The sequence below is a fragment of the Henckelia pumila genome, chromosome 1 (genome assembly GCF_033568475.1).
Source record: "Henckelia pumila isolate YLH828 chromosome 1, ASM3356847v2, whole genome shotgun sequence".
NCBI classification, from domain to species: domain Eukaryota; kingdom Viridiplantae; phylum Streptophyta; class Magnoliopsida; order Lamiales; family Gesneriaceae; genus Henckelia; species Henckelia pumila.
This window is the reverse complement of record NC_133120.1, coordinates 128,916,653-128,940,468: the sequence shown is the minus strand read 5'-3', so window position 1 is coordinate 128,940,468 and position 23,816 is coordinate 128,916,653. Positions and strand designations below refer to the sequence as shown.

The 23,816-nt window shown below is 36.0% G+C and overlaps 1 protein-coding gene across 1 annotated transcript; it reads left to right on the top strand.

Moving 5' to 3' along the window:
• Window positions 1-1,359: 1,359 nt before the first annotated feature.
• LOC140876295 (ABC transporter G family member 15-like) lies at window positions 1,360-6,067 on the top strand. The gene is made up of 10 exons (XM_073280220.1): window positions 1,360-1,537; window positions 1,649-1,918; window positions 3,033-3,112; window positions 3,224-3,685; window positions 3,770-3,892; window positions 4,134-4,265; window positions 4,449-4,733; window positions 4,836-5,108; window positions 5,216-5,323; window positions 5,462-6,067. Exons 1-10 carry the CDS (start codon window positions 1,372-1,374, stop codon window positions 5,816-5,818), a joined length of 2,256 nt encoding a protein of 751 aa, XP_073136321.1. The 5' UTR covers window positions 1,360-1,371; the 3' UTR covers window positions 5,819-6,067.
• Window positions 6,068-23,816: the final 17,749 nt, after the last annotated feature.

Sequence of the window (23,816 nt, the reverse complement as noted above, 5' to 3'; positions counted from 1 at the left end):
AAAATTGGTTTTTCGATTTTTTTTTTGAAAAATTAGTTTTTTTATTTTAAAACCTTAATTTAATATTTTATTATATATATACATGATTATTTGAATTTTTTTTTTCGTTAAAAATATTTTTTTATTAATATTAGAGTTTATAATTTTTTTGAATATATTTATATAGTAATTTAGTTTTCAAACTACGATAAATATATATTTTTTCTATTTATATGAATTTTTTAGGCATTTATAATTTAAAATATACTATTAATTATATTATATTATATAAACGGTTTTTCGATCGAACCATCCGATTAAAATAGTCCAACCAGTTGGATCATTTTTTTAAGTTAGATCAGTTTGATCACCGGTTTGGTTATAAAAACATTGCTTAAATGAAAAATGACTAAAAACCAAAATATAACTAAACTTACGGGCCCAAAACCCAAAATTAAATATTTACAGGAATAAATTACAAAACAAGAAAAATTTCAGGATTATTTTGGCTATTATTCCTATATAAATAATATGCATATTGGTTATCGGAAAAATTGCATATATCACCCCTGTGAAATCACGTGTTTACTGATAACCCCCTATGAAATTTTTTTGAGCTAGAAGCCCATTATGATTCTAAATCTGTAGCATACACCCCCTTCTGGCTAAAAAATGACTAAAATGCTCTTAATGTTATAATACAATTTAACATTAAAATATAATTCGTGTATGACAAATATTATGATAAAATAATTATATATAATTTTCATATTTATTTAAATAAAATTTGATTATTTTACTCAATTAAATATAGAATTATAAAACAAAATTAATTTAATTATTTATTTAAGTAAGAGTATTTTTGTTAATTTTTAATTGGAAAGGGTGTGTATGCTACAAATTTTGAATCACAGGGGGTTATTAGCTTAAAAAAATTTCATAGAAAGTTATTAGCAAACTCGAAATTTCACAGGGGTGATATATGCAATTTTCACTTGGTTATTCACAGAATAATCACATACTAAAATAATAAGAATAACCATACTCAAAATATATAACCACCTCATAAAACTTATATTTATATTGCAATATAAATTCTCAATCATTCATATATGATATATTATTGATTCAGCCCCAAAAAGTTAAATTATACGAAAATGACAACAACAAAGAAAATGTTAGTTTATTATTATTATTATATTAATTAGTGCAACAACACTTATCGTCAACAAGTGATAGAAACGAAAGGTTGGAAGTTTCTTGATGGGAAAACGGAAAATGGACGTAGACATGCAGCTGTATTTGTTGGTTTGTACAAAGATTTAAACTTTTTTTTAGTTCCATCTTTAATTATGCTTCAATCCAACTGCAAACCATATAATTGGGACCCCCATGCATTTAATTCTTTGCCCCTTTCCACAATTTCGTCACATAATTTATCCCCCCCTTTTTCTTTTCAAATCCAAACTCATTAAGCCATGCATCCAAATGACGGCAGGAAATTTCACGGATGGCCATTACCCGCGAACAACCATCCGTCTCCCATATAAATACGGAGGTGGGTTTTGTAATTCGTCCAAGAAAGTGAAGTGAAAGAGGTCCAAGTTTACTTTTTTGGTGAATACAGTTGGGTTTTTTTTTTTTTTTACGCACCGAGGTGGATTAGTAGACTTGATGATGGAAATAGAGGCGGCGGGCGGTGGCGCGGATGCTGTGACGGGTGGTGCTTCCGGCGGCGATGTTGAGAAGGGCTTTTTGCGCAGCGGCGGCGAAGCTTATTTGGTGTGGCAGGATCTCACGGTGGTGCTGCCGAACTTCGGGCAGGGGCCGACGAGGAAGCTGCTTCATGGGCTAAACGGGTTCGCTGAACCGGGTCGGATCATGGCCATTATGGGTCCTTCGGGCTCTGGCAAATCCACCCTTCTTGATGCCTTAGCAGGTATTTTGCTTTTTTTAATTGTATCCAGTGTTCATGAATTGGTAGAAAGGGAATTATAATATATATTCAGCAATATCTGGAGACTGGAGCCATGGGGGCGTATCTGACCGAAAAAGGAATAAAATTGCAAAAGAACCGACACCTCAAATGTATTGTATGATTAGTATTTGACCTGATTTTTTCAGGAAACCAGGAATTTTAGGAAAGAATGAAATCATGTACTATAATTATTACTAATTTTGCAAATTTGTGGGGGTTGACTTCTGTGATCATGGTACTAGCCCACCCCTAATGTTTGCTTAAGATCAATATTAGATCAAAAGGCTACTAGCTGGTATGAGTATGAAGTAACTGATAACAAACAAATGATACCATTTAGGTAAATTCTATGCTGCAGCGGAGAAGTTCTCTCGGTGTATTACCAGCCACTGGATGGCGGTAAGCCCCATCTGTTTTGGTGGGGTCCACCACGATCCAATGGTTTTCCTATGCAAAAGGAGAAGTTCTCCCGGCGTCGCACAGGAGAGAACCACCATTAATTGGTTTTGACTTGTTTGGAGGAGAGTAGGGGACAGTGAACTCAATTATATGAATGAGTTGTTGTGCAATTATGGTTGCCAGCTCAAATTCATGTAGGCTCGTAATTTATTGGGGCAATCTGTACAGAATTGCCCATCATTATTTTTTCCCTTAAATGTTCTCCATTTGGATTGAACTTTTGGTTTTATTATTATTATTTTTTTGGGTCTATGGATCTGGATAAAAAAAGGAGCTTTCGATGTTTGGAACTCTGAAAATTTTGATTTTAGCCAGCTCGCGGAGAGAATTGTTGTGGACTAATGCTAGAAAGGATGGAAATGAGAGAATTTGAAAATAATAGAGAGACATGGTTTGTGTGATGTTGATAGAGAGGAAAGGACTTTCAATTTATGCAACTTTATCAAATGTTGGATCAACAGTTATTGAAGAAAATCAAGAATGATAAAATTGGCAATATATCTACACAAGAATAAAATCGTCGATAGTGAAACGAGCCTATCATTTGTAGGGAAAAACTTGGTTTTTTTGTTTTGATATCATTTCTTCATTCACTAATATGATCAGCTTATGACAGGTAGATTGTCAAGAAATATCGTTATGACTGGAAATATTCTTCTGAACGGAAAGAAGCAAAGACTGGATTATGGTGTTGTTGTGAGTATCCTCATACCCCGTGGGATTGAATCACGAGTTTTAGCTACTTTTTCTGCCGATATTTCTGCATTTCAATGATTGGTGACCAATGAACTTACACTGATTTTCCAGGCTTATGTCACACAAGAAGATGTTTTGTTAGGGACTCTTACACCAAGAGAAACTTTAACATATTCAGCACATCTCAGGCTTCCAGCCTCGATGACTAAAAAAGAAATCAAAGTGATAGTCGAATCAATTATTACGGAAATGGGGCTTCAAGATTGCGCGGATCGTCAGGTTGGGAATTGGCAGTTACGAGGGATAAGTGGTGGAGAAAAGAAAAGATTGAGCATCGCACTCGAAATTCTAACACGACCTCGTCTACTCTTTCTTGATGAACCTACTAGTGGACTTGATAGTGCGGCAGCTTTCTTTGTGACTCAAGCCATTAAAAATCTTGCTCGTGATGGGAGAACGGTGATCTCATCCGTTCATCAACCAAGTAGTGAAGTGTTCACTTTGTTTGACGATCTATGTTTGCTGTCAGGGGGAGAAACAGTGTTCTTTGGAGAAGCAAGAATGGCTGTAAAGGTATTATAAGTGTATTGAGATACAATGATTCATTTTCTATTTTTATCTGATCATAATATTCAGTTATATTATTTTACTTTTCAGTTTTTTGCTGAATCAGGATTCCCCTGTCCAAGTAGGAGAAATCCTTCGGATCATTTCCTGCGATGTATTAACTCAGATTTTGATATCGTTACAGCCACGCTGAAAGGTTCACAAAGACTTCGTGTACGGATCCAATACCTGTCTTTCCCCCTCTATAATTTTTTTTTTGCCTAGACTTAAGTTGGCTAGTTCATTTTTTTACCAGTTTTTCGTTGGACTTGAAATCACGCGTGACAAAAATTTAAGCCGGACTCTCTAAAAAATTCTTGTGGAACATGTTGTATGATGTTAGAACGATATAAAGAGCAATTTTATGATGCTGACCGCACTTCAGAATATTCACATCCGACCTCTCTCATAACAGGAAACACACACAACATCAGATCCCTTGATGAATATGGCAACTGCTGATATCAAATCAACACTTGTTGAGAAATACAGGTTCTCCGAGTATTCAAGAAAGGCAAGATCGAAGACTCAAGAAATATCTGCAATTGTAAGTTTCGAAATCGAAGCTATCATTTGATGAGATTTATATTTGTTTTTCTTGTTAAAAGAGTACAAGACACTCAGATACTTAGCACACTGCTAAAAATTGCTTATTTTTTCTTCTGTTTTGCCTAGTTTAGTAACATGATATAAATTGATGACGCTAGAAGAATATTGTGATGAATCACAGGAAGGACTTGAGATTAAAACAATTAAAGGAAGTCAAGCAAGATGGTGGAAGCAGCTTTTAACATTGACAAAGCGATCATTCTTAAACATGAATAGAGACATCGGATATTACTGGTCCCGAATTGTCATATATACCATTGTTGCTCTTTGTGTCGGCACCCTATTCTATGATGTCGGAACCAGTTATACCGCAATCTTGGCTAGGGGAGCATGTGGCGGGTTCGTCATAGGTTTCATGACCTTCATGTCGATAGGAGGATTTCCATCATTCATCGAAGAAATGAAGGTTTGATCAAATGTGCATGATTTCATAAAAAATAAACACGTAAAACTCAAGAAAGGACACACAGAGACTCAAGAAGTTTTATTGATTTTCTTGATCAAACAGGTCTTTCATAAAGAAAGGCTTAACGGATATTATGGCGTGGCTGTGTTTATATTGTCGAACTTCTTGTCTTCGTTTCCGTTCTTGGTCGCTGTCTCTGCCATTAGTGGGACAATCACAAACTTTATGGTGAAATTTCGGCCAGGATTTCCTCCTTATGCCTACTTTTGTATGAATATTTTTGGATGCATTGCCATGGTAGAAAGCGTAATGATGATCATAGCTGCTCTGGTTCCCAACTTCTTAATGGGGATCATCGCTGGAGCCGGAGTTCTCGTAAGTAATCCTTTGTAGGGGCTGATTCATATAGTTGCTCGCAATATTTCCAAAATCTATTCATCTCTTCTTAGTTTATTGCCTAACACTATCATGTATTCGTGCAGGGGATTATGATGATGACCGCAGGATTCTTCCGTTTGCTACCGGATCTTCCCAAGGTCATTTGGCGCTATCCAATTTCATTCATCGGCTACGGAGCATGGTCCCTGCAGGTATTGTCCACATGTTTGTGAAAATTTAGTTAATCATGAAGTTGGTTTTGATCAACAAATTTGGACCTTCTTTAGTTGTAGCAATTCATACTTCATGAATGGGACAACAAAAATACGGTAACACGGTAAAAAATGCAGGGAGGAATGAAGAACGACATGATGGGACTCGTGTTTGATCCATTATTCCCTGGTGACCCAAAACTAACCGGCGAATATGTCTTGACAAACATGTTTGGAATCTCGCTGGACCATTCGAAATGGTGGGACTTATTGGCAGTATATGGACTTATCATTGCTTACAGATTCGTGTTCTTCCTCATTCTCAAGTTAAAGGAAAGGGCCGGCCCTCTCTTCCATTCGCTCTACACGATGAGAACCCGATACCACTTGAGTAGGCAGCTCTCGTTTCAGAAGAAGCCACGCATTCTTTCCAATCGGCACCAAAACGTCCGGTCACTGTCGTCTCAAGAGGGTCTTACTTCGCCTATGCCTTAGGATCAGCGATACATATACGACATGTAAGTTGCTGTTACATATCCATGAAAATCACATCGGTACATTTTATGCGATTCTTTCTTTGTTAGAATAAAGCAATTATACTGGGAAATACACAAGGTTTCAAATAGAGGGTGTCATAGTGAAAATTGTGCCATATTTGTGATGAACAATGATTTTACAGTTTGTTTCAGACTAATGTTTTCTTGAATTTGTGGGCAGTATATATCGCTCTGTAATTTTATTTTACTTTATTGACTTGTATAACTTTTCTTTCGCCTTATACCATGCTGCATGCTTATGCCCTTTTCGACAGGGATCATTCTTGTGATCACGAAAATATGCTTAGGATTGATTGGTGTGATAATAATCTAATCTATCCAACAAATTTTACATATGAATAACATTTCACCCCTTATCATTTCCCACACTATTGAGTACTTAATTTTCTTTGTTATTTTCCACACATCAATTAGCACTTTCCTTTAGCTTGAATTCCATATTTGCATTGGGTTTAATTTAATTACTAATTAATTTCCCACACCTCAATGAACACTTAGTTTCCTTTGTTATTTCCCACGCATCAATGAATTTTATAGTAGAATATTGTTTGTTAATACTTAATTCATGTCTTAAAGTAAAAAGTTATTAATTTAAAGTTATCTTAAATTTTTAATAAATCTAAAAAAATTATTAATTTTGTGGAATTATTTTCAATTTTATCGTTATAGCTATGTTATTAATTTAATCACTTTTTTGAACATAACATATTGATTATTAAATATTTTGAGAAAAAAAAATACTAAATCGAATAATTAAATTTAATTATCTCGTTCAAGCCAATTTAAATCATATCATAAGTCGTTTCACTTCGATTGGAAATGTATTCCTCTAATTTATTCAATCATTCATTTATTTTTTGGGATTTGATACTAGCTAGACTTGCTGATGTTTCGATTTTTAGGAAGAGATATTATAAAAATAATGGTGAGGACTAATTGTGTCATAGTTTTGAAAATTTTATAGGGATCAAAAACTATAAGGACTAAAACTATAATCAACAACAATGATTTTTTCTTGTCCAAGGTAAAAATTATACTCCCGTCATCTCACTTATTTATGTTTGTGTATTTTATGTTTTCAAATATATATTAAGAAAGTGTTTAGAAAAATGAATTTTATAAAGTACTTTCTCATTTTGTCCTTATTTAATGAAAATTTTAATAATATGAATAAACTGATCATATTACAGTATGAAAGATAATAAAGTAAACTGAGACGGAGAGAGTTTAATTATAACTATTTTCGTATTGAACAATTGAAACATGTGTTTGTTTGAACTGTTGTATGATTTAAAATATTTGAGTTGTGCAATTACCACCAACTATAGCTTGTAGTAAAACACAATCTCTTGATCCTAGAGTTTATAACAAAAATCTATGAATATTGTTTTACGCATTTCAACAAATATATAACATATGTTATTACTTTAAAGTTGTTGACTAAAATATAAATCAAACTCAAGGTATAAATATGTAATTGCACTATTTATTCTTTTTTTTTTAACAATAAATATATGAGTTGAATTGTGAATTTACTCATATGTCGTTTTCTTATTAATATCTTCAATATTTAATGTGTTTATTATTATTATTATTATTATTATTATTATTATTATTATTATTTGGTTGAGCAAATAATTCTAAATATAACATATATAATTAAAATGTCCTCATTTATTTAATTTAATAATTAATATTGTTGTCATTTTCAAGGATTTTAAAGGTGTTTCATGTTATTTTATAGATTAGTCAATGATAATTAATTGTGTCAATTTATTTATTCAAGGTATATTAATTGATAATATTTAATTCATCTTGTTAGGATCGAAAGCGTGTGTAGAAAGGGGTGAATACACACTTTTAAAATATTTTGAGCTAAAATAGCTCGTTATTAAAATGTTCAAAAACGAACCCAACACCGAGAAATTATATCGAGTTTGGTTACAAAACCAAGCGAAACACACTCAACATAATCCTCTAAAATTTTGAGAAAAACAAAAAATAAATCGAAAAAATAAATTTCACTATCTGGTTTAAGCCAATTGAAATCATATCATAAGTTGAGGTTCAGTTTCACTTACATTGGAAATGTATTCCCCTCAATTATTCAATCCTTCATTTATTTTTTGGGATTTGATAATCTAGCTAGACTTCTGATATTTCAGTTTTTAGGAAGAGAGATTATAAAAATAATGGTGAGAATTAATTGTGTCATAGTTTTGAAAATTTTAGGTATAAAAAATTATAAGGACTAAAATTGTAATCAACAACAATGATTTTCTCTTATTCAAGGTAAAAATTATTCTCTTCGTCTCACTTATTTAAGTTTGTGTATGTTTTCACATATATTAAGCAAGTTCTTATAAAAATGAATTTTGTAAAGCAAATTCTCATTTTTTCCTTAGTTAATGAAAATTTTAATAATATGGATTTAATTTAATATGGATAAATTGATAAAATAGTAGGAAAGATAATATTTAATATGTAAAGTAAACTATATAATTGAGACAAATGAAAAAATAAATATAGTTTAAATAAATGGGACAAAAAGAGTATAGTTATAATTAAGTTTCGTGTTGAACAATTGAAATATGTATTTGTTTGAATTGTTGTACGATTTAAAATATTTGAGTTGCGCAATTGCGAGCAACTATAGCTTGTAGTAAAATATAAACCTCTTGATCATACAGTTTATAGCAAAAATCAATGTATATTTTTTACGCATTTCAACAAATATATAACACATGTTATTATTTTAAAGTTGTTAGCTAAAAAATAAATCAAATTTAAGGTATAAACATGTAATAATACTACAAGAAAAACAATGATCAGAGACCGATAAATATCACAAAAAAATAAAGTTATTCACGTAATATTCTCGCTTCAGTAGCTAAATAGATATTGAATCATAGTGACAAGTTTGAACTTGTCCGTAAAAAAAGCATAATAGTTGATTTTAAAAAGCTAAACATTTAAAATTTGATAACTTTGTTCTCGACCAAATTACATTGTTGTCACGTGCAACGCGCGTGCACTTTTTTAGTATTATATAAATATGTGAGTTTCATTTTGAATTTACAATACTATCTTTTTTTATTATTACATAATTAATTTTTTTTCTTAATTATTTATTTATGTGTCTTTTCAATTAATTTATTTATTTAAAACATAATATATATACCATCTGATAAGATCGGTTTGGGGGAAAATATACAAGTTTAAAAATATTTTGAGCTACAAAAGCTCGGTTCTTGAAATATTGAACACCGATTAATTAAATCGATTTTGGTTTTCAAACTAAGCGAAAGACATTCAAAATAAACTTACGTAGAAACTGATTAACAGTTTGTAAATAATTTGAAAAAGATATATAATTTGAAATAATAAAATCAGTTTGGTTGAAGCATTTTATCGAACACTTTGAATGCAATATTTTGGTATATGAAAAACAAATAAAATGCTTCAATAATGTATCTTAAAAACAATAGCAATAAGTAATAAATTCGATAAAGAAATAGACACGAATTTGTTTATGGATGTTCGGAGCTCAATCTTCTACGTCACCCATCCTTCCTCCTCGGAAGGATCCACTAGAAGACTTTGATTTATACAACCTATTTGTACAAACACACTCCAGTTTAGGACTTACCCACTGCCTAAACAAAAACTCCTAGCACACTCGATTGTAGGTCACAAGCTCACAATCCGCATAAAGTTTAACATCTCTTATGTCAAGACTACAAACACAATCTTTAACGTCTTTGTGTTAAGACTCTCACTCAACTAATCTATGAAATACATCTCTCTTGAGTGAGTTGGGGTGTGAAGAACTAGACTGTTAAGGCTCAAGAATTCTGATGTGTTCTTCAAACCAAGGGCAAGCTCTCAACTAGCTGATAAATCTTGTTTAGACGCCCTTCTTCTCGTATAATCTGCCCATGCTTTGAATCCCCTTCAAAAGCTTGTGTTAGATCTTCAATATGTTGTATTTATAGGCTCCAAGAGTGATATAACAGTTAGATACAGAAATAGAGCCGTTGGGAAATTATGTACTATTGAGCAGACTGAAACTGGTGCGAAACTGAATTTGGTGCAAAACTGAAGTACTGTAGAAGTTGAGAAAATCAGTTTAGCAAATTCAGTTTTGGAGCGAGACTGAAATACTGTAGAAGTTTGGGTACTGTAGCAGCACTGTAGCAGTTTGGGTACTGCAGCAGTTTGACAAGCAAAACTGAATTGAAAATCTAGATGCAGTTTGGAATGATCCGTTGATATTTGAGCAAAGTGATAAACATGAAAATTTTACTCTTTTCTTGGCTTTCCACAACATCAAGAATCACTCAATTCGGATTTCATATGAGAGAGTTAAGCTCGAAATACCAAACCTGTTCCAAAACAGTCGAGTGAATGTGGTTCATCGAGTGTTATATCTCTTGATACGTCGATTGCTGGGCAAAGTGATTAACATGAAAGATGTAGCACTTTCTCTTATATTTCTATGGAATCAAGAATCACTCCATTTCGAGTTTATATGAGAGAGATATACTCGAAATATCAGACTATGCCAGAAATTTTGCTTTGCAGAATTTCAGTTCTGAACCAGAGATTTCAATGCAATTTAGCAGCTTTTTATGCTTTGATTAAGACTTCGACTTGTGAATATGATTTGTAGATCATTTTCGTAGCATTCTAACACATGCTGAATCATTCCATTTGGATAACAGAGCTGCAAGATATGACCAAAATACCATAATTGCTTGAGATAAACAGATTTTGTTTTATGCTCGACTGGTCCAGTTCAGTTTGGTCTTGAGACGTCATTTTGATCTAGATAACATCCATTTTTTCCCAACTGCAATCATCTTGGCTCTAACCATTTTCATCATTGAGCTGTGAGATATCATCAAAACACTAAAACTCGCCAAAAATTCAGTTTGACTAAATTTCAGTTTTGGCTTTCATCTTGAATTTAACTTCTTCATAATAGAGTAAATATGTTAGAAATACAGTAACAAGTTTTGTTATCATCGAATCAAGATTGTTTGTGTTTCACAACCCAACGCTATCCTTTTCATCATTATTATATAATATAATATTATATTATATTTATAATTATATATATTATAATATAATTATAATTATAATTTATAATAATAATAATTTTATTTATTTATTTTATATAAATATGTGAGTTTTATTGTGAATTTACATTACTATCTTTTTTCATTATTACATAATTAATGTGTTTTTTCCGCAATTTTTTTTATGTGACTCTTAAATTAACTTATTTATTTACAAATTATACCATGCACTCTTTCAAATAAAAAACTAAAATACTATTAATATTTTTAAACTATTTTTTACCATGCTTTCTAATTTATTTTATTCGATTATATAATTCACACAATAACAAATACATAGAATATTTTTATGTTGTCCACTTTCAGTCAGTACTTACGTACCTTATTAAGGCAGTCTTAGTAGCACCAGTCTAGGGTCCAAGCCCAAAAGCCAATATTTATCATATAACTATTACTGCTAAAAGTCTTAACTAAGCTAATAGATATTCCCTAATAATATTAGAGATCTAGAGTTATACCTGTGTCCGTGTTCATCCCTTTGTTGTCGAAGGCCCTATCTCCTGGGTACGGCTCTACTACTACTTCGAAAGCACCTCGCTACTGCTCGAGCCTCGATGATTGGCTGGGAAACACTCAAAGGAACCGAGAAGTAGATGGAAACTTGAGAAATGAGCAAGTTATAATGAGCCTCGCATGCCTTATCTATAAGAGACAATTGGAAACTCCGATCCCCACTTCGAAAGCTCCAATCCCCACTTCGAAAGCTCCGATCTTTGCATGTCAGCCACATTGCTAGACTATCCTGATCGGAAGCTCTGATCCCATCTTCAGACTTTCTGATCTCATGCATGCGATTGCATGTCCAAACACTGGTGACACCTCACTAAGTGCGCATGTTCTAGCCTTCGGAAGCTCCGATCTCGCGTTCGAAAGTTCCGAACTCACCTTTTGCTTTCGATCTTCAATTGCTAAGGTTTGGTGCTTCCGAACCCACTTCAAAAGTTTCGATATGTTCGGTGGTTCTGAAACCCTGATTCACATTATTGATCCGGTTAATCACCTGGTTAATTATATTGGAATTTCCTAATTATGTTTAACCATTAAGCTCATAAAATGAGGTACGAGTTACTATAGTTGGATTTGGCTATGGTAATGAGACCGTCTGTGATTGTAAGGTCCAAAAGTCCACTAGCTTGATCACGATAATATTAAATTATTTATATGATTTTATGCATGTTATTTATGATATTTAATTGTTATATGATTTTATGCATTTTGAGTTGTGAGTTTAAATGCTATGTGATTTTATGGTGATATGTTATGCCTAAAATTTTATGTGTTGCAAGTTATTTTAATGTTTTCAAAATTGAAATTTAGACTGGACCGAAAGATCGAGACTAGCCTTCGAGCAAGTTGAGAAAATATTTTATGTTTAAGTTATAAGTTGATGCAGTGTATTTCATAAGTTGTGTGGGGTTTTTTTTTTTTTTTTTTAAAGTTGGTTTGCAACTAATGGGCCGACTCCTAATCCCATTAGTCACAAACTGAGTGAGCCTTCAAAATTTGCCAGCTCTTTTCTCTCCTCACTTTGGACGCCGCATGCTCTCTTTCCCCATTCCCTTTTCACGTTAAACTGCATCAAGCTAGGGCAAGAATTTGTCAAATTTTCGAGGCTAGAACATTCTCCAGTCTAGGTTAAATCCAAACGTCATAATTCAGACAAGTTTTTAACGTTTTGAAACCACCTTTCAAAAGTATAAGTAATTTGATATGAACCCTAGGCAGATTTATGATGTTGTTTGATGCATGATTTTGGAAAGTTTCGTGAGTATGATGTATAATCGTGAAGCGTGATGCCTTCCTGATGTGTTCGGTGTAATTTTATTGAGATTCAAAGGTTTCGATGTTTAAAAATTCAGAATTTTGGTGTGTATATATTGGATGTGAAGTTTGATTCAAACCTTTGAAATTTGGGATGTGTTGTTCAGATCTTTTGAAGTTTCCCATGTTTTTGACCCTTAAATTTCATGAGTGAGTGTTTAGTTTTGAAAAAGGACCGAAAATATCAAGAACGCGAGAGTCGCGCCTTGCGCGTACCGGCACCCGCACCTGCGCTGGGTGCAGCGGCAGCGCCCCCGCGCCCGCACTAGTGCAGGGGCGCCACTCACGGCCGCGCTGCCCAGGAATTTTTCATACCCCGTTTTTTTAGTCCTAAATTTTTGTTTATAATATTTTAAGGTGTTTTAATTATTTTTAAGAGTGTTTATGCAAAAAATTTCAAGTTTTGATATCCAGAACGGACATAACGACTCATGTGGATCGATTATGCTATGTAATGCATGTATATGACTTGTACCTTCAGGAAAACTATTTTTCCATGACAGTCACGAAATGTTATGAAGTATTTTATGCATGAATGGATTCCATATTGGTTTTAGCATGCATGACGTTTTTACTAAGATTATGAACATGAAAGGATGAAGTTTATGAACATGAAGTTTATGATAAGAAGTATGATGATGTACATTATGATAATATGATGTTTACATGAAAATATTTTGATGTTGTATGTGACTTTGTGGTGGCAAAACGAAACGAAAATGATGGGATTTGGAATTTCGAGATGAGCTCCGGAAGAGCTTATCCAAAATACGTGCTCAAGAAAATGTGGAAACGGCTCCTTGGGATGAGCTCCGGGGATGACCTTTCCAAATACATGCTCAAGAGATAAAGGAATTTGCTCTTTGGGATGAGCTTCGGGGATGACCGTTCCAAAACACGTGCTCATAGTTTCCACAAATGCATATATTTCATCATAACTATTTGACTGTTTTACGTTATGTTCAGTTATGTTTTATTTTAAGATATTTTAAGTTTCAAGTTAAACATGATTTTTAAATGCATTACTTGCTGAGTAATTTTAGACTCACTATACTTGAATGATGCAGGTAATGACGATACTTTAGATAATTATATTGATGAGTATGGAACTGGCCATGAAGAGGAGCAAACGGTCGGCCCGACGGGTGATGCATGAGAGCTCCGTTATGAACGATGTTATTTTGAAATTTATTTTGAGGAAGAAAACACAAGTTTTGTATAATTTGAAGTTGGCTTGGTTGTAGGGCTGGCAAAATTGACAAAATTCTCGACCCTTACCGATTTTCAACCTGTTCCCGTCCAAAATTTTTCCTGATCCGATCAAATTTGGGAACGGGATCGGGATCAACAACTCTACCCGACGAGATTCTCGACCCGACCCGACCCGAATATATTAATAATATTTTTAATTAAAAAAGAGAAATATTTTTTTGTAATTCTATTTTAATATTAATATTTTATAATTATCTCTCAAATAATTATTTTTTATATTTATATTTATTTGTTTTAATATTAATGTTGAGTTATAAATTTTCATTTGTTTTTTTATTATTCCGAATAATTATATGTTTTTATTATATTAACCAAGTAGTTGTTTTAGTTTATTTGTAATGTACTAAAAAGATGTTTTAGTTTTTAATGGTTATATACAAAGAAATTTTATTTTATTTTTAATGTACTAAGAAATTGTTTGAGTTTCTTCATAATTTTTTTTTAAAAAATTTCATAGAATTTTTTTTTAAAAAAATATTTTTCTTGAATTCCCTCTCCCTACCCGACGGAATCTCGAACATTCGGGTCCCGAAACTTTTCAGTTACGGGATCAGAAGAGAAAAAAAATCTCAATTCTTATCGGGACGGGAATCGAGTAAGGGGGTTACGGGACAGGTCTCGACCCGATCCCACCACTACCTGGTTGGAAATACTGCAAATTTTATTTTATTATCTTTTGCGGTTGTTGGTGCACATTTAAATATTTTTCTCTTTGTGATGAAGATTGATTTTATTAAAGATTTTTATTTCGCAAATTTTTCCGCAAAACATTAAAAAATGTATGTTCAGTAACATTCCAGAGTTTTGGGACGTTACAGTGATGACATACCACATGTCAGAATCTATGCAGCTAGATGAGCCTGCATTATGTTCTTTCAGTCGTCAAAATATTCTTTGAAAAACATCAAAATCTTGTTGTAGGACAAAATCTTTGATATGTGTGTTCAAAGCAAGAAAGATCATCTCTCTTATACCACTTGCTAGGATTGTTTAGTGTATGTAAAGGGTTGGGGGGATGAGTACACCACTTCGAATTTTCTTCGACTTTACAAATATGTTCAGTCGTGATCACACTGTACTACTTGAATCTTTCTTGGTTGTCTATGTCAATCAACCAACAGATATAATGTGCGAAATCAGGTCGACCGACAGATTGAACACTAATGCAGAAACTAAATTAAAATAAGAATGACACGAGAAATGTTATTGGATGTTCGCAAGGCCGAACCTCTTATGAGGCCAAAGAGGTCGCTGCCTTAGGGCCCGGCCCAACTGGGGGCCCATTTTTTTTAAAAAAACTTTTATTGTATTTGTTTGTGGTTTATGAAGCAAGAAATTGTAATGCCCTGATTTTACTAAAATCGAGTTTAATTGAGATAATCAGAGTTTTCAGTAGTTGAGGGCCGTTTTGATCATTCGCAAGGGTTATTTTGCAAACTTTGGGAAATTGAGGGACTAAAGTGCAAAACTTGAATTTTATATATATTATATCATGCAAGTTGACTCCCCATCACTTCACTCTTTCTCCCTTCTCCCTCCATACGTGCGTACTGAACCAGGAAACCCATGGAAGCTTTTTCAAGCTTTTCTACCGTCTGATTCGCATGATCCGACCGTCAGATTTTAGTTCCGAGTTGAGATTCACGATCACCGCAACGAAGTCTTCGTTTTGACGTAAGTTTTGCTACGATCCTCGAACTTTGATTTTTGTTGGGTCGTCAGAATTTGATAATCTTCGAGTATGTTGTTCTTGAGCTAGCATTGATCGTGTATTCGAAGTTGGTTCGGAAAAAAGAACGAAGTTTGGATTTTATATGATTTTTTGGAGCCTATTTCGAAAATGGGGTTTTGGATTTTGGTTGGATTTTGATTGTTTTGTTGGTTTAGAAGATGATATGGGTTTTTTGGAGTTTTTTGATGATGTTGGAGATTTTTGTTTAGACCGTTTATAGCCGTTATGCCGTCGAAATCGAGTTTTGATTATCGGTTGTTTTGTTTCGGTCTGATTTTCGGGTTTGGTTAGAATTAGTAGATTGATATCGAATCCGTATATTCTTCATTTTAAGATTTGGATTGGAGTTTCGGGTTTGGATTGAACTTGAGAGTTGAATCGATTTGAGAATTAAAGATGGTATATTGTTGAGCTTTCCCGTTTCGATTCGTTTTGATTCGATTGATTATTGATTTGAATTCGTTGTTATTTTTCAAATTTGAATCTTCGACGAACTTGAAAGGTAAAAGACGACATTGAATTGAATGGGGTTGAATACTTGAGTTTGATTGATTCTCGAGTCCCGAAAATCACATACTGCATGTTTATTTGTTGGTGTGAACTTGATTGATTATTTTGTTTACACTTGCATTCATATTGAGCCGATTATTCGATTCGTTTTGAAAATAGACGATTTAGGGAGCTATATTGAAGTGACTTTGGATTTTGAGTTTTTTCAAGTACCAGAATACTTCTTATAGTTGCTCTGAAGTCTAGGGGTTTGAGTTGTGCGACATCCACCCCGAAAGGGAGTGTAGGTGTGTTGTTGTAAGGACTTGGCCCCGGGATCCCAACCGAGTACCGATCGACATTTCGATTATCTGATTTGATAATCCCGAGTTTTGAAGTCATGCATACATCCACCCTCATTTGATTTATTGATGATTATTATATTTCAATATGAGGTGTTTATTTGATATTGCATGTCTGTCTCTTTTACATAGAAATTATATTTATAACCGGGTTATCTGGCTGTTGTTTTTGTTTGTATGTGTACTTGACAACAGAAGGATCAGGAGCCGGACCGAGTCGTCTGGGTTAGCTCGGGGTGAGAATGATAGAAGTAAGACACCGTGTGTCGTAGGGTTGTGTCTTTTGGACTTATAATATTTTGATTAGTCGAACGAACCCTATTGTCGAACTTGATATTGTATTTTTGGATAGAACTTAGAATATGGTATGTTCTAATTATGGATATGTATGTGTGCATGGGTTTTGAATTGATTGGTATTGCTTTTGGTGAATTTTTCCAGGTTCCTGCACCGTTCTGTCCATTTGGCCTGCGCGCGGGGTGCCTGTTGGGGCTCGGGAAATTTTGCCCGCGCGCGCGCGAGCACTCCCCTCGCGCGGGCGCGAGCATTTCCGCGAGGCTTCTGGCACCTTAGCCTGCGCGCGCGAGGCGATAGCTCGCGCGGGCGCGAGGCTCTTTTAAAAAAAATGATTCGTTTTTCCGCGGCTCTTCGTTTTCGATCGTGGTTAATTATTCGAGATTAGAAGATTAGAAACGGGGTCTCACATTAAGTGGTATCAGAGCGATAAGGTTCTTGGATTTGAACTAGAGTGAGCGGGGTAGATCGAGTCCGCATGAATTGAATTCTCGCATGTGATTGATTTATTTAAATGATTATTTTAAATTCGTGCGAGCATGCTTTATTGATTCGTGAATTAATTTAATTACATGAGTTGTGATTTAATTTATAAATCATGAACTATGTGATATATATCTGCCTTGTTCTATTATCTGTTCTCGTTTATCATTGAGATTTATGAGTACTCAGAGCAGAGTTTTGGACACCGAGGTTATGAGATTGAGATTGAGTTTGAGATATTGTGTCCTAACCCTTTGATATTAGATGACACCTCGACGATCTATGAGAAGGAATCAAGAACCTTTGGTATCTCCTTCTACTGAGAATCCGCAGCCAGTAGTAACTCCTCCGAATGATCAGGGTAGTACTGGAGTGGATCAGTTTGATGCAACCGCGACCCCTCTTGAGACTCTATTGAAGAGATTTCGATCGTTCCGACCTCCTACCTTGACGGGTACTGAGAACTCCATTGACTGTGAGAGTTGGCTAGAGGACATTGATCAGCTCTTTGATTCTCTCGACTATACCAATGACCGCAGAATCAAGTTAGCCATTCACCAGCTACAGGGTGTTGCTAAGAATTGGTGGACCACAACCAAGAGGGCAAATGAGAATCGAGGCACCATTGTCACTTGGAGTTTATTCAAGACTGAGTTCTACAAGCGGTTCTTTCCTGTCTCATATTGTAAGGAAAAGGGTGCCGAATTTGCGAATTTGAAGCAAGGAAATTTGAGTATCGAGGAATATGTAAGCAAGTTTGACAGTCTCTTGAGGTTTGCACCTCACATCGCAGATCACGAGGAAGCCAAAGCCGATCATTTCATCAACGGCTTGAATCCTGAAATCTTTACTTTGGTCAATACCGGGAGACCAAATAACTTCGCAGATGCCATGGATCGGGCTAAAGGAGCCGAAGCTGGACTTTTGATGCAACGAGGAAATCAGATAGCTCCTTAGCAGCAGCAGAGATCTTTTCAGAATCAGCCTGTTTAGTTTCAGCCTCAGCAGTCCCAGTATCAGTACCAACCTTCTCAGTAGTCGAATCAGTCTCAGAGGGTTGAAGGAGGCAACAATGGCAAAAACAGGCGAGATCAGTATAGACCGAAGGGGAAGCAATTTAAGAAGTCTGGGAGCAGTTCATCGAGTTCCAGTGGCTCTAGACAGTTCAGTTCTGGACAGAATTCAGGGTTTTCAGGAGCATCGTGCAGTAAGTGTGGAGGACGTCACCCAAGTGATCAGTGTCGAGGCGTGTTTGGTAGTTGCAATATCTGCCAGCAGCCGGGTCACTTTGCTAGAGTCTGTCCTCAGCGAGGATCCGATAGAGCTCAGAGTGGCAGTTCTTCTCGACCGCCAGCTCAGCCCGAGAGAGCAGCTTCTGCCATCCATTCTTTTCAACCCCAACAACAATCTCGTCAGGGAGGTAATCAAAATCAGAACCAACCTTCTCGACAGCAGGCGAGGGTGTTTTCCTTGACAGAGGATCAGGCCAATGCAGCTCCGAATGATGTGATAGCAGGTAACTGTTTGATTTTTGGTTATCCTGCGTATGTTTTGATTGATACGGGTGCTTCTCACTATTTTATTTCTGAAAGATTTGTCGTGATGTATGATTTAATTGCTGAGCCATTATCTGATGTCGTTTCTATCACTTCACCTTTGGATGGGGAAACTGTTTTGGTAAGATTGATCCGTAATTGTGTGTTAGAATCCAAAGGGATTTTGATTGAGATTGACTGCATTGTACTTGGATTATCTGATTTTGACTATATTGTCGGGATTGATGCTCTGACCAAGTATAGGGCAACAATAGATTGCTTTCAGAAAGTGGTTAGATTCATACCTGAGATGGCAGATGATTGGAAGTTTTTCGGTAAGGGTTCTCGATCTGAAATTCCTTTGATTTCTGTGTTATCCATGTCTCGTTTGCTTCAGAGAGGAGCAGTAGGATTTCTGATTTATGCTATGGATGTTCAGAGGTCTAGTCCTGAGTTGACTGAGATACCGGTGGTTAGCGAGTTTCCTGATGTATTTCCAGACGATATTCCTGGTTTGCCGCCTATTCGAGAGATCGAATTTAACATCGAACTTGCACCAGGTACTCAGCCTATTTCAAAAGTGCCTTATCGAATGGCTCAGTTAGAATTGAAAGAGTTGAAGGAGCAGTTAGAAGATCTGATTGCTAAGGGATACATCAGACCTAGCGTATCGCCTTGGGGTGCTCCAGTTCTCATCATGAGGAAGAAAGACGGTTCTATGCGACTCTGCATCGACTATCGTCAGTTGAATCAAGCGACGGTCAAAAACAAGTATCCTCTACCTAGGATTGATGACCTTTTTGATCAACTGCAGGGTTCTTCAGTGTATTTGAAGATAGATCTGAGATCAGGGTATCATCAGCTGAGAGTTCGCGACGATGATGTGCCGAAGACAACTTTCAGAACCAGATATGGGCATTTTGAATTTATAGTCATGCCGTTTGGTTTGACCAATGCTCCATCAGTTTTTATGGATCTGATGAATCGTATTTTTCAGCGGTATCTAGTTGAGTTCGTCATTATCTTCATTGACGACATTCTGATCTATTCAAAGAACCGTTCTGACCATGCAGAGCATTTGAGAATTGTATTGCAAATTTTGCGAACTGAATAGTTGTATGCTAAGCTATCGAAGTGCGAGTTCTGTTTGGACCGAGTTGTTTTTCTAGGCCACATTATCTCGGGAGATGGAATTTCTGTTGACCCCAGTAAGATCAAGGCAGTTATGAATTGGCCGAGACCGACATCAGTGCCAGAAATCCGAAGCTTTATGGGTTTAGCGGGTTATTATCGCCGATTTATCAAGGAATTCTCTGCTATTGCAAAGCCGATTACCCAGTTGACCCAGAAGAATGCACTGTTTGTTTGGTCCGAGGAGTGCGAGGCCAGTTTCATTAAGCTGAAGAAGAGGTTGACCAGCGCACCGATCTTGTCTATTCCATCAGGTACGGGATATTTTTCCGTTTACTGTGATTATTCTCACCGTGGTCTTAGATGCATTCTTATGCAGAGGAAGCATGTCATAGCTTACGCTTCGAGGCAGCTGAAGCCGCACGAGACTCGTTATCCGATCCATGATCTTGAGCTTGCTGCGATCGTTTTTGCTTTGAAGATCTGGAGCCATTACCTTTATGGCGAGTCGTTTGAGATATTTTCTGACCACAAGAGCCTGAAATACTTGTTTTCCCAGTCTGAGCTGAACATGAGACAGAGAAGATGGATGGATTTGCTTAAGGACTTCGACTATGAGATCAAGTATTATCCTGGAAAGTCGAATGCAGCTGCAGACGCTCTTAGTCTTAAGATTTGTTCTTTATCTCTTACTACGATTGGTGTCTCTCAATTGATTGAAGACTGTTGTACTTCTGGTTTGGAGTTTGAGATCGATAGGAGATCCATCAGAGTTTTTGCGATTCAGGCCGAGCCAGAGTTGTTTTAGTTGATTAGAGAGGCTCAGAGATCCGATCCGAGCAGTCAGAGTTCGATAGAGAAGGTCAGATCAGGTCATTAGTCAGAGTTTCAGGTCAGGGATGATGTTTTAGTTGTGAATAACCGTATTTTTATGCCCGATGTTTCTGAGTTGAGACAGCGTATTCTTCGAGAGGCGCATTGCAGTCGGTTCAGTGTTCATCCCGGAGGTTGGAAGATGTATAATGATTTGAAGACTCAGTTCTGGTGGAAGCAGGTGAAAGGAGATGTCGCGAGATTTGTGTCCTGTTGTCTGAATTGTCAATAGGTGAAAGCCGAGAGGAAGAAACCAGGTGGATTATTGCACAGTTTGCCAGTTCCCGAATGGAAGTGGGATCACAGCTCTATGGATTTTGTCATGAAGCTACCGCGTTCAGTTAGAGGTTGTGATGCGATTTGGGTTGTGATTGACCGGTTGACGAAATCTGCTTGTTTCATTCCATACCGAATGACATACCGTCACGATCAAATGGCCGAGTTGTATGTCAGAGAGGTTGTGAGATTGCACGGCATGCCGAAGTCGATAGTATCAGATAGAGATCCAAGATTCACTTCTCACTTTTGGCACAGTTTACAGGAGGCATTGGGTACTCGTTTGCACTTGAGCACAACATATCACCCTCAGACCGATGGTCAGTCCAAGCGTACGATGCAGACTTTGGAGGATATGCTTCGAGTAGTAGTGCTTGATTTTGGCTCAGGATGGCAGGATTCTTTGCCTCTAGTGGAGTTTTCGTACAATAACAGCTTCCAAGCGAGTATTGGCATGTCACCTTTCGAAGCTTTGTACGGTAAGAAGTGCAGATATCCGTTGTTTTGGGATGAGATTTCAGAATCATCAGATTTGGGTCCAGATATGATTCGCGACAAGGCAGAGCAGGTTAAGTTGATTAGAACCAGAATGAAGACAACCCAAGACCGACAGGCCAAGTACGCGAATATCAGATGCAGACTACTGTGTTTTGATCAGGGAGACCGAGTGTTCCTGAAGATTTCTCCGTTCCGAGGTACTGTCAGATTCGGGAAAAGAGGGAAGTTGTCGCCAAGATTCATTGCACCGTATGAGATTCTGGAGAAGATAGACAATCTTGCCTATAGGATTGCTCTTCATCCGTATCTTTCGGGCATCCAAGATCTGTTTCACGTTTCGATGTTGTGGAAATATCATCCGGATCCGTCCTATGTTCTTCAGCCAGACGAGGGAGAACTAGATGAGACTCTGAGTTACTTTGAGACCGATTCAAATTCTTGACAGAAAAGAGAAGCAGATCAGAAACAAGTCGATTCCATTGGTGAAGATTCAGTGGAGTCGTCACGGAGTTGAAGAAGCAACTTGGGAGACCGAATCTGATATGAGACAGCGATTTCCAGAGTTATTTGATTGAGGTGAGTTATTCTTCAGTATGATTCTTTTTCGTTTCAGATGTGATCTGTCTGATTTCGAGGACGAAATCGAATCTTAGAGGGAGAGAATTGTAATTCCCCGATTTTACTATAATCGAGTTTAATTGAGATAATCAGAGTTTTCAGTAGTTGAATGCCGTTTTGATCATTCGCAGGGGTTATTTTGCAAACTTTGGGAAATTGAGGGACTAAAGTGCAAAACTTGAATTATATATATATTATATCATGCAAGTTGACTCCCCATCACTTCACTCCTTCTCTTTTCTCCCTCCATACATGCGTACCGAACCAGGAAAGCCATGGAAGCTTTTTCAAGCTTTTTTTCCGTCTGATTCGCACGATCCGACCGTCAGATTTTAGTTTCGAGTTGAGATTCACGATCACCGCAACGAAGGCTTCGTTTTGATGTAAGTTTTGCTACGATCCTCGAACTTTGATTTTTGTTGGGTCGTCAAAATTTGATAATCTTCGAGTATGTTGTTCTTGAGCTAGCATAGATCGTGTATTCGAAGTCGGTTCGGAAAAAGAACGAAATTTGGATTTTATATGATTTTTTGGAGCCTATTTCAAAAAATGGGGTTTTGGATTTTGGTTGGATTTTGATTTTTTTGTTGGTTTAGAAGATGATATGGGTTGTTTGGAGTTGTTTGATGATGTTGGAGATTTTTGGTTTGACCGTTTATAGCCGTTATGCCGTCGAAATCGAATTTGGATTATCGTTTGTTTTGTTTCGGTCTGATTTTCGGGTTTGGTTTGAATTAGTAGATTGATATCGAATCCGTATATTCTTCATTTTCAGATTTGGATTGGAGTTTCGGGTTTGGATCGAACTTGGGAGTTGAATCGATTTGAGAATTGAAGACGGTATATTGTTGAGCTTCCCCGTTTCGATTCGTTTTGATTCGATTGATTATTGATTTGAATTCGTTGTTATTTTTCAGATTTGAATCCTCGACGAACTTGAATTCGAAAAGACGACATTGAATTGAATGGGATTGAATACTCGAGTTTGATTGATTCTCGAGTCCCGAAAATCACATACTGCATGTTTATTTGTTGGTGTGAACTTGATTGATTATTTTGTTTACACTTGCATTCATATTGAGCCGATTATTCGATTAATTTTGAAAATAGACGATTTAGAGAGCTATATTGAAGTGGCTTTGGATTTTGAGTTTTTCCAAGTGCCAGAATACTTCTTATAGTTTCTCTGAAGTTTAGGGGTTTGAGTTATGTGACATCCACCCCGAAAGGGAGTGTAGGTGTGTTGTTGTAAGGACTTGGCCCCGGGATCCTAACCGAGTACCGATCGACATTTTGATTATCTGGTTTGATAATCCCGAGTTTTGAAGTCATGCATACATCCACCCTCATTTGATTTATTGATGATTATTACATTTCAATATGAGGTGTTTATTTGATATTGCATGCCTTT

Coding starts and splice junctions, on each gene's coding strand:
- LOC140876295 (XM_073280220.1), top strand. CDS start 1,372: ATGCATTTAATTCTTTGCCCCTTTCCACAATTTCGTCACATAATTTAT. Junction 1,919..3,032: donor CCTTCTTGATGCCTTAGCAG/GTATTTTGCTTT, acceptor AGCTTATGACAG/GTAGATTGTCAAGAAATATC. Junction 3,686..3,769: donor AAGCAAGAATGGCTGTAAAG/GTATTATAAGTG, acceptor TTTACTTTTCAG/TTTTTTGCTGAATCAGGATT.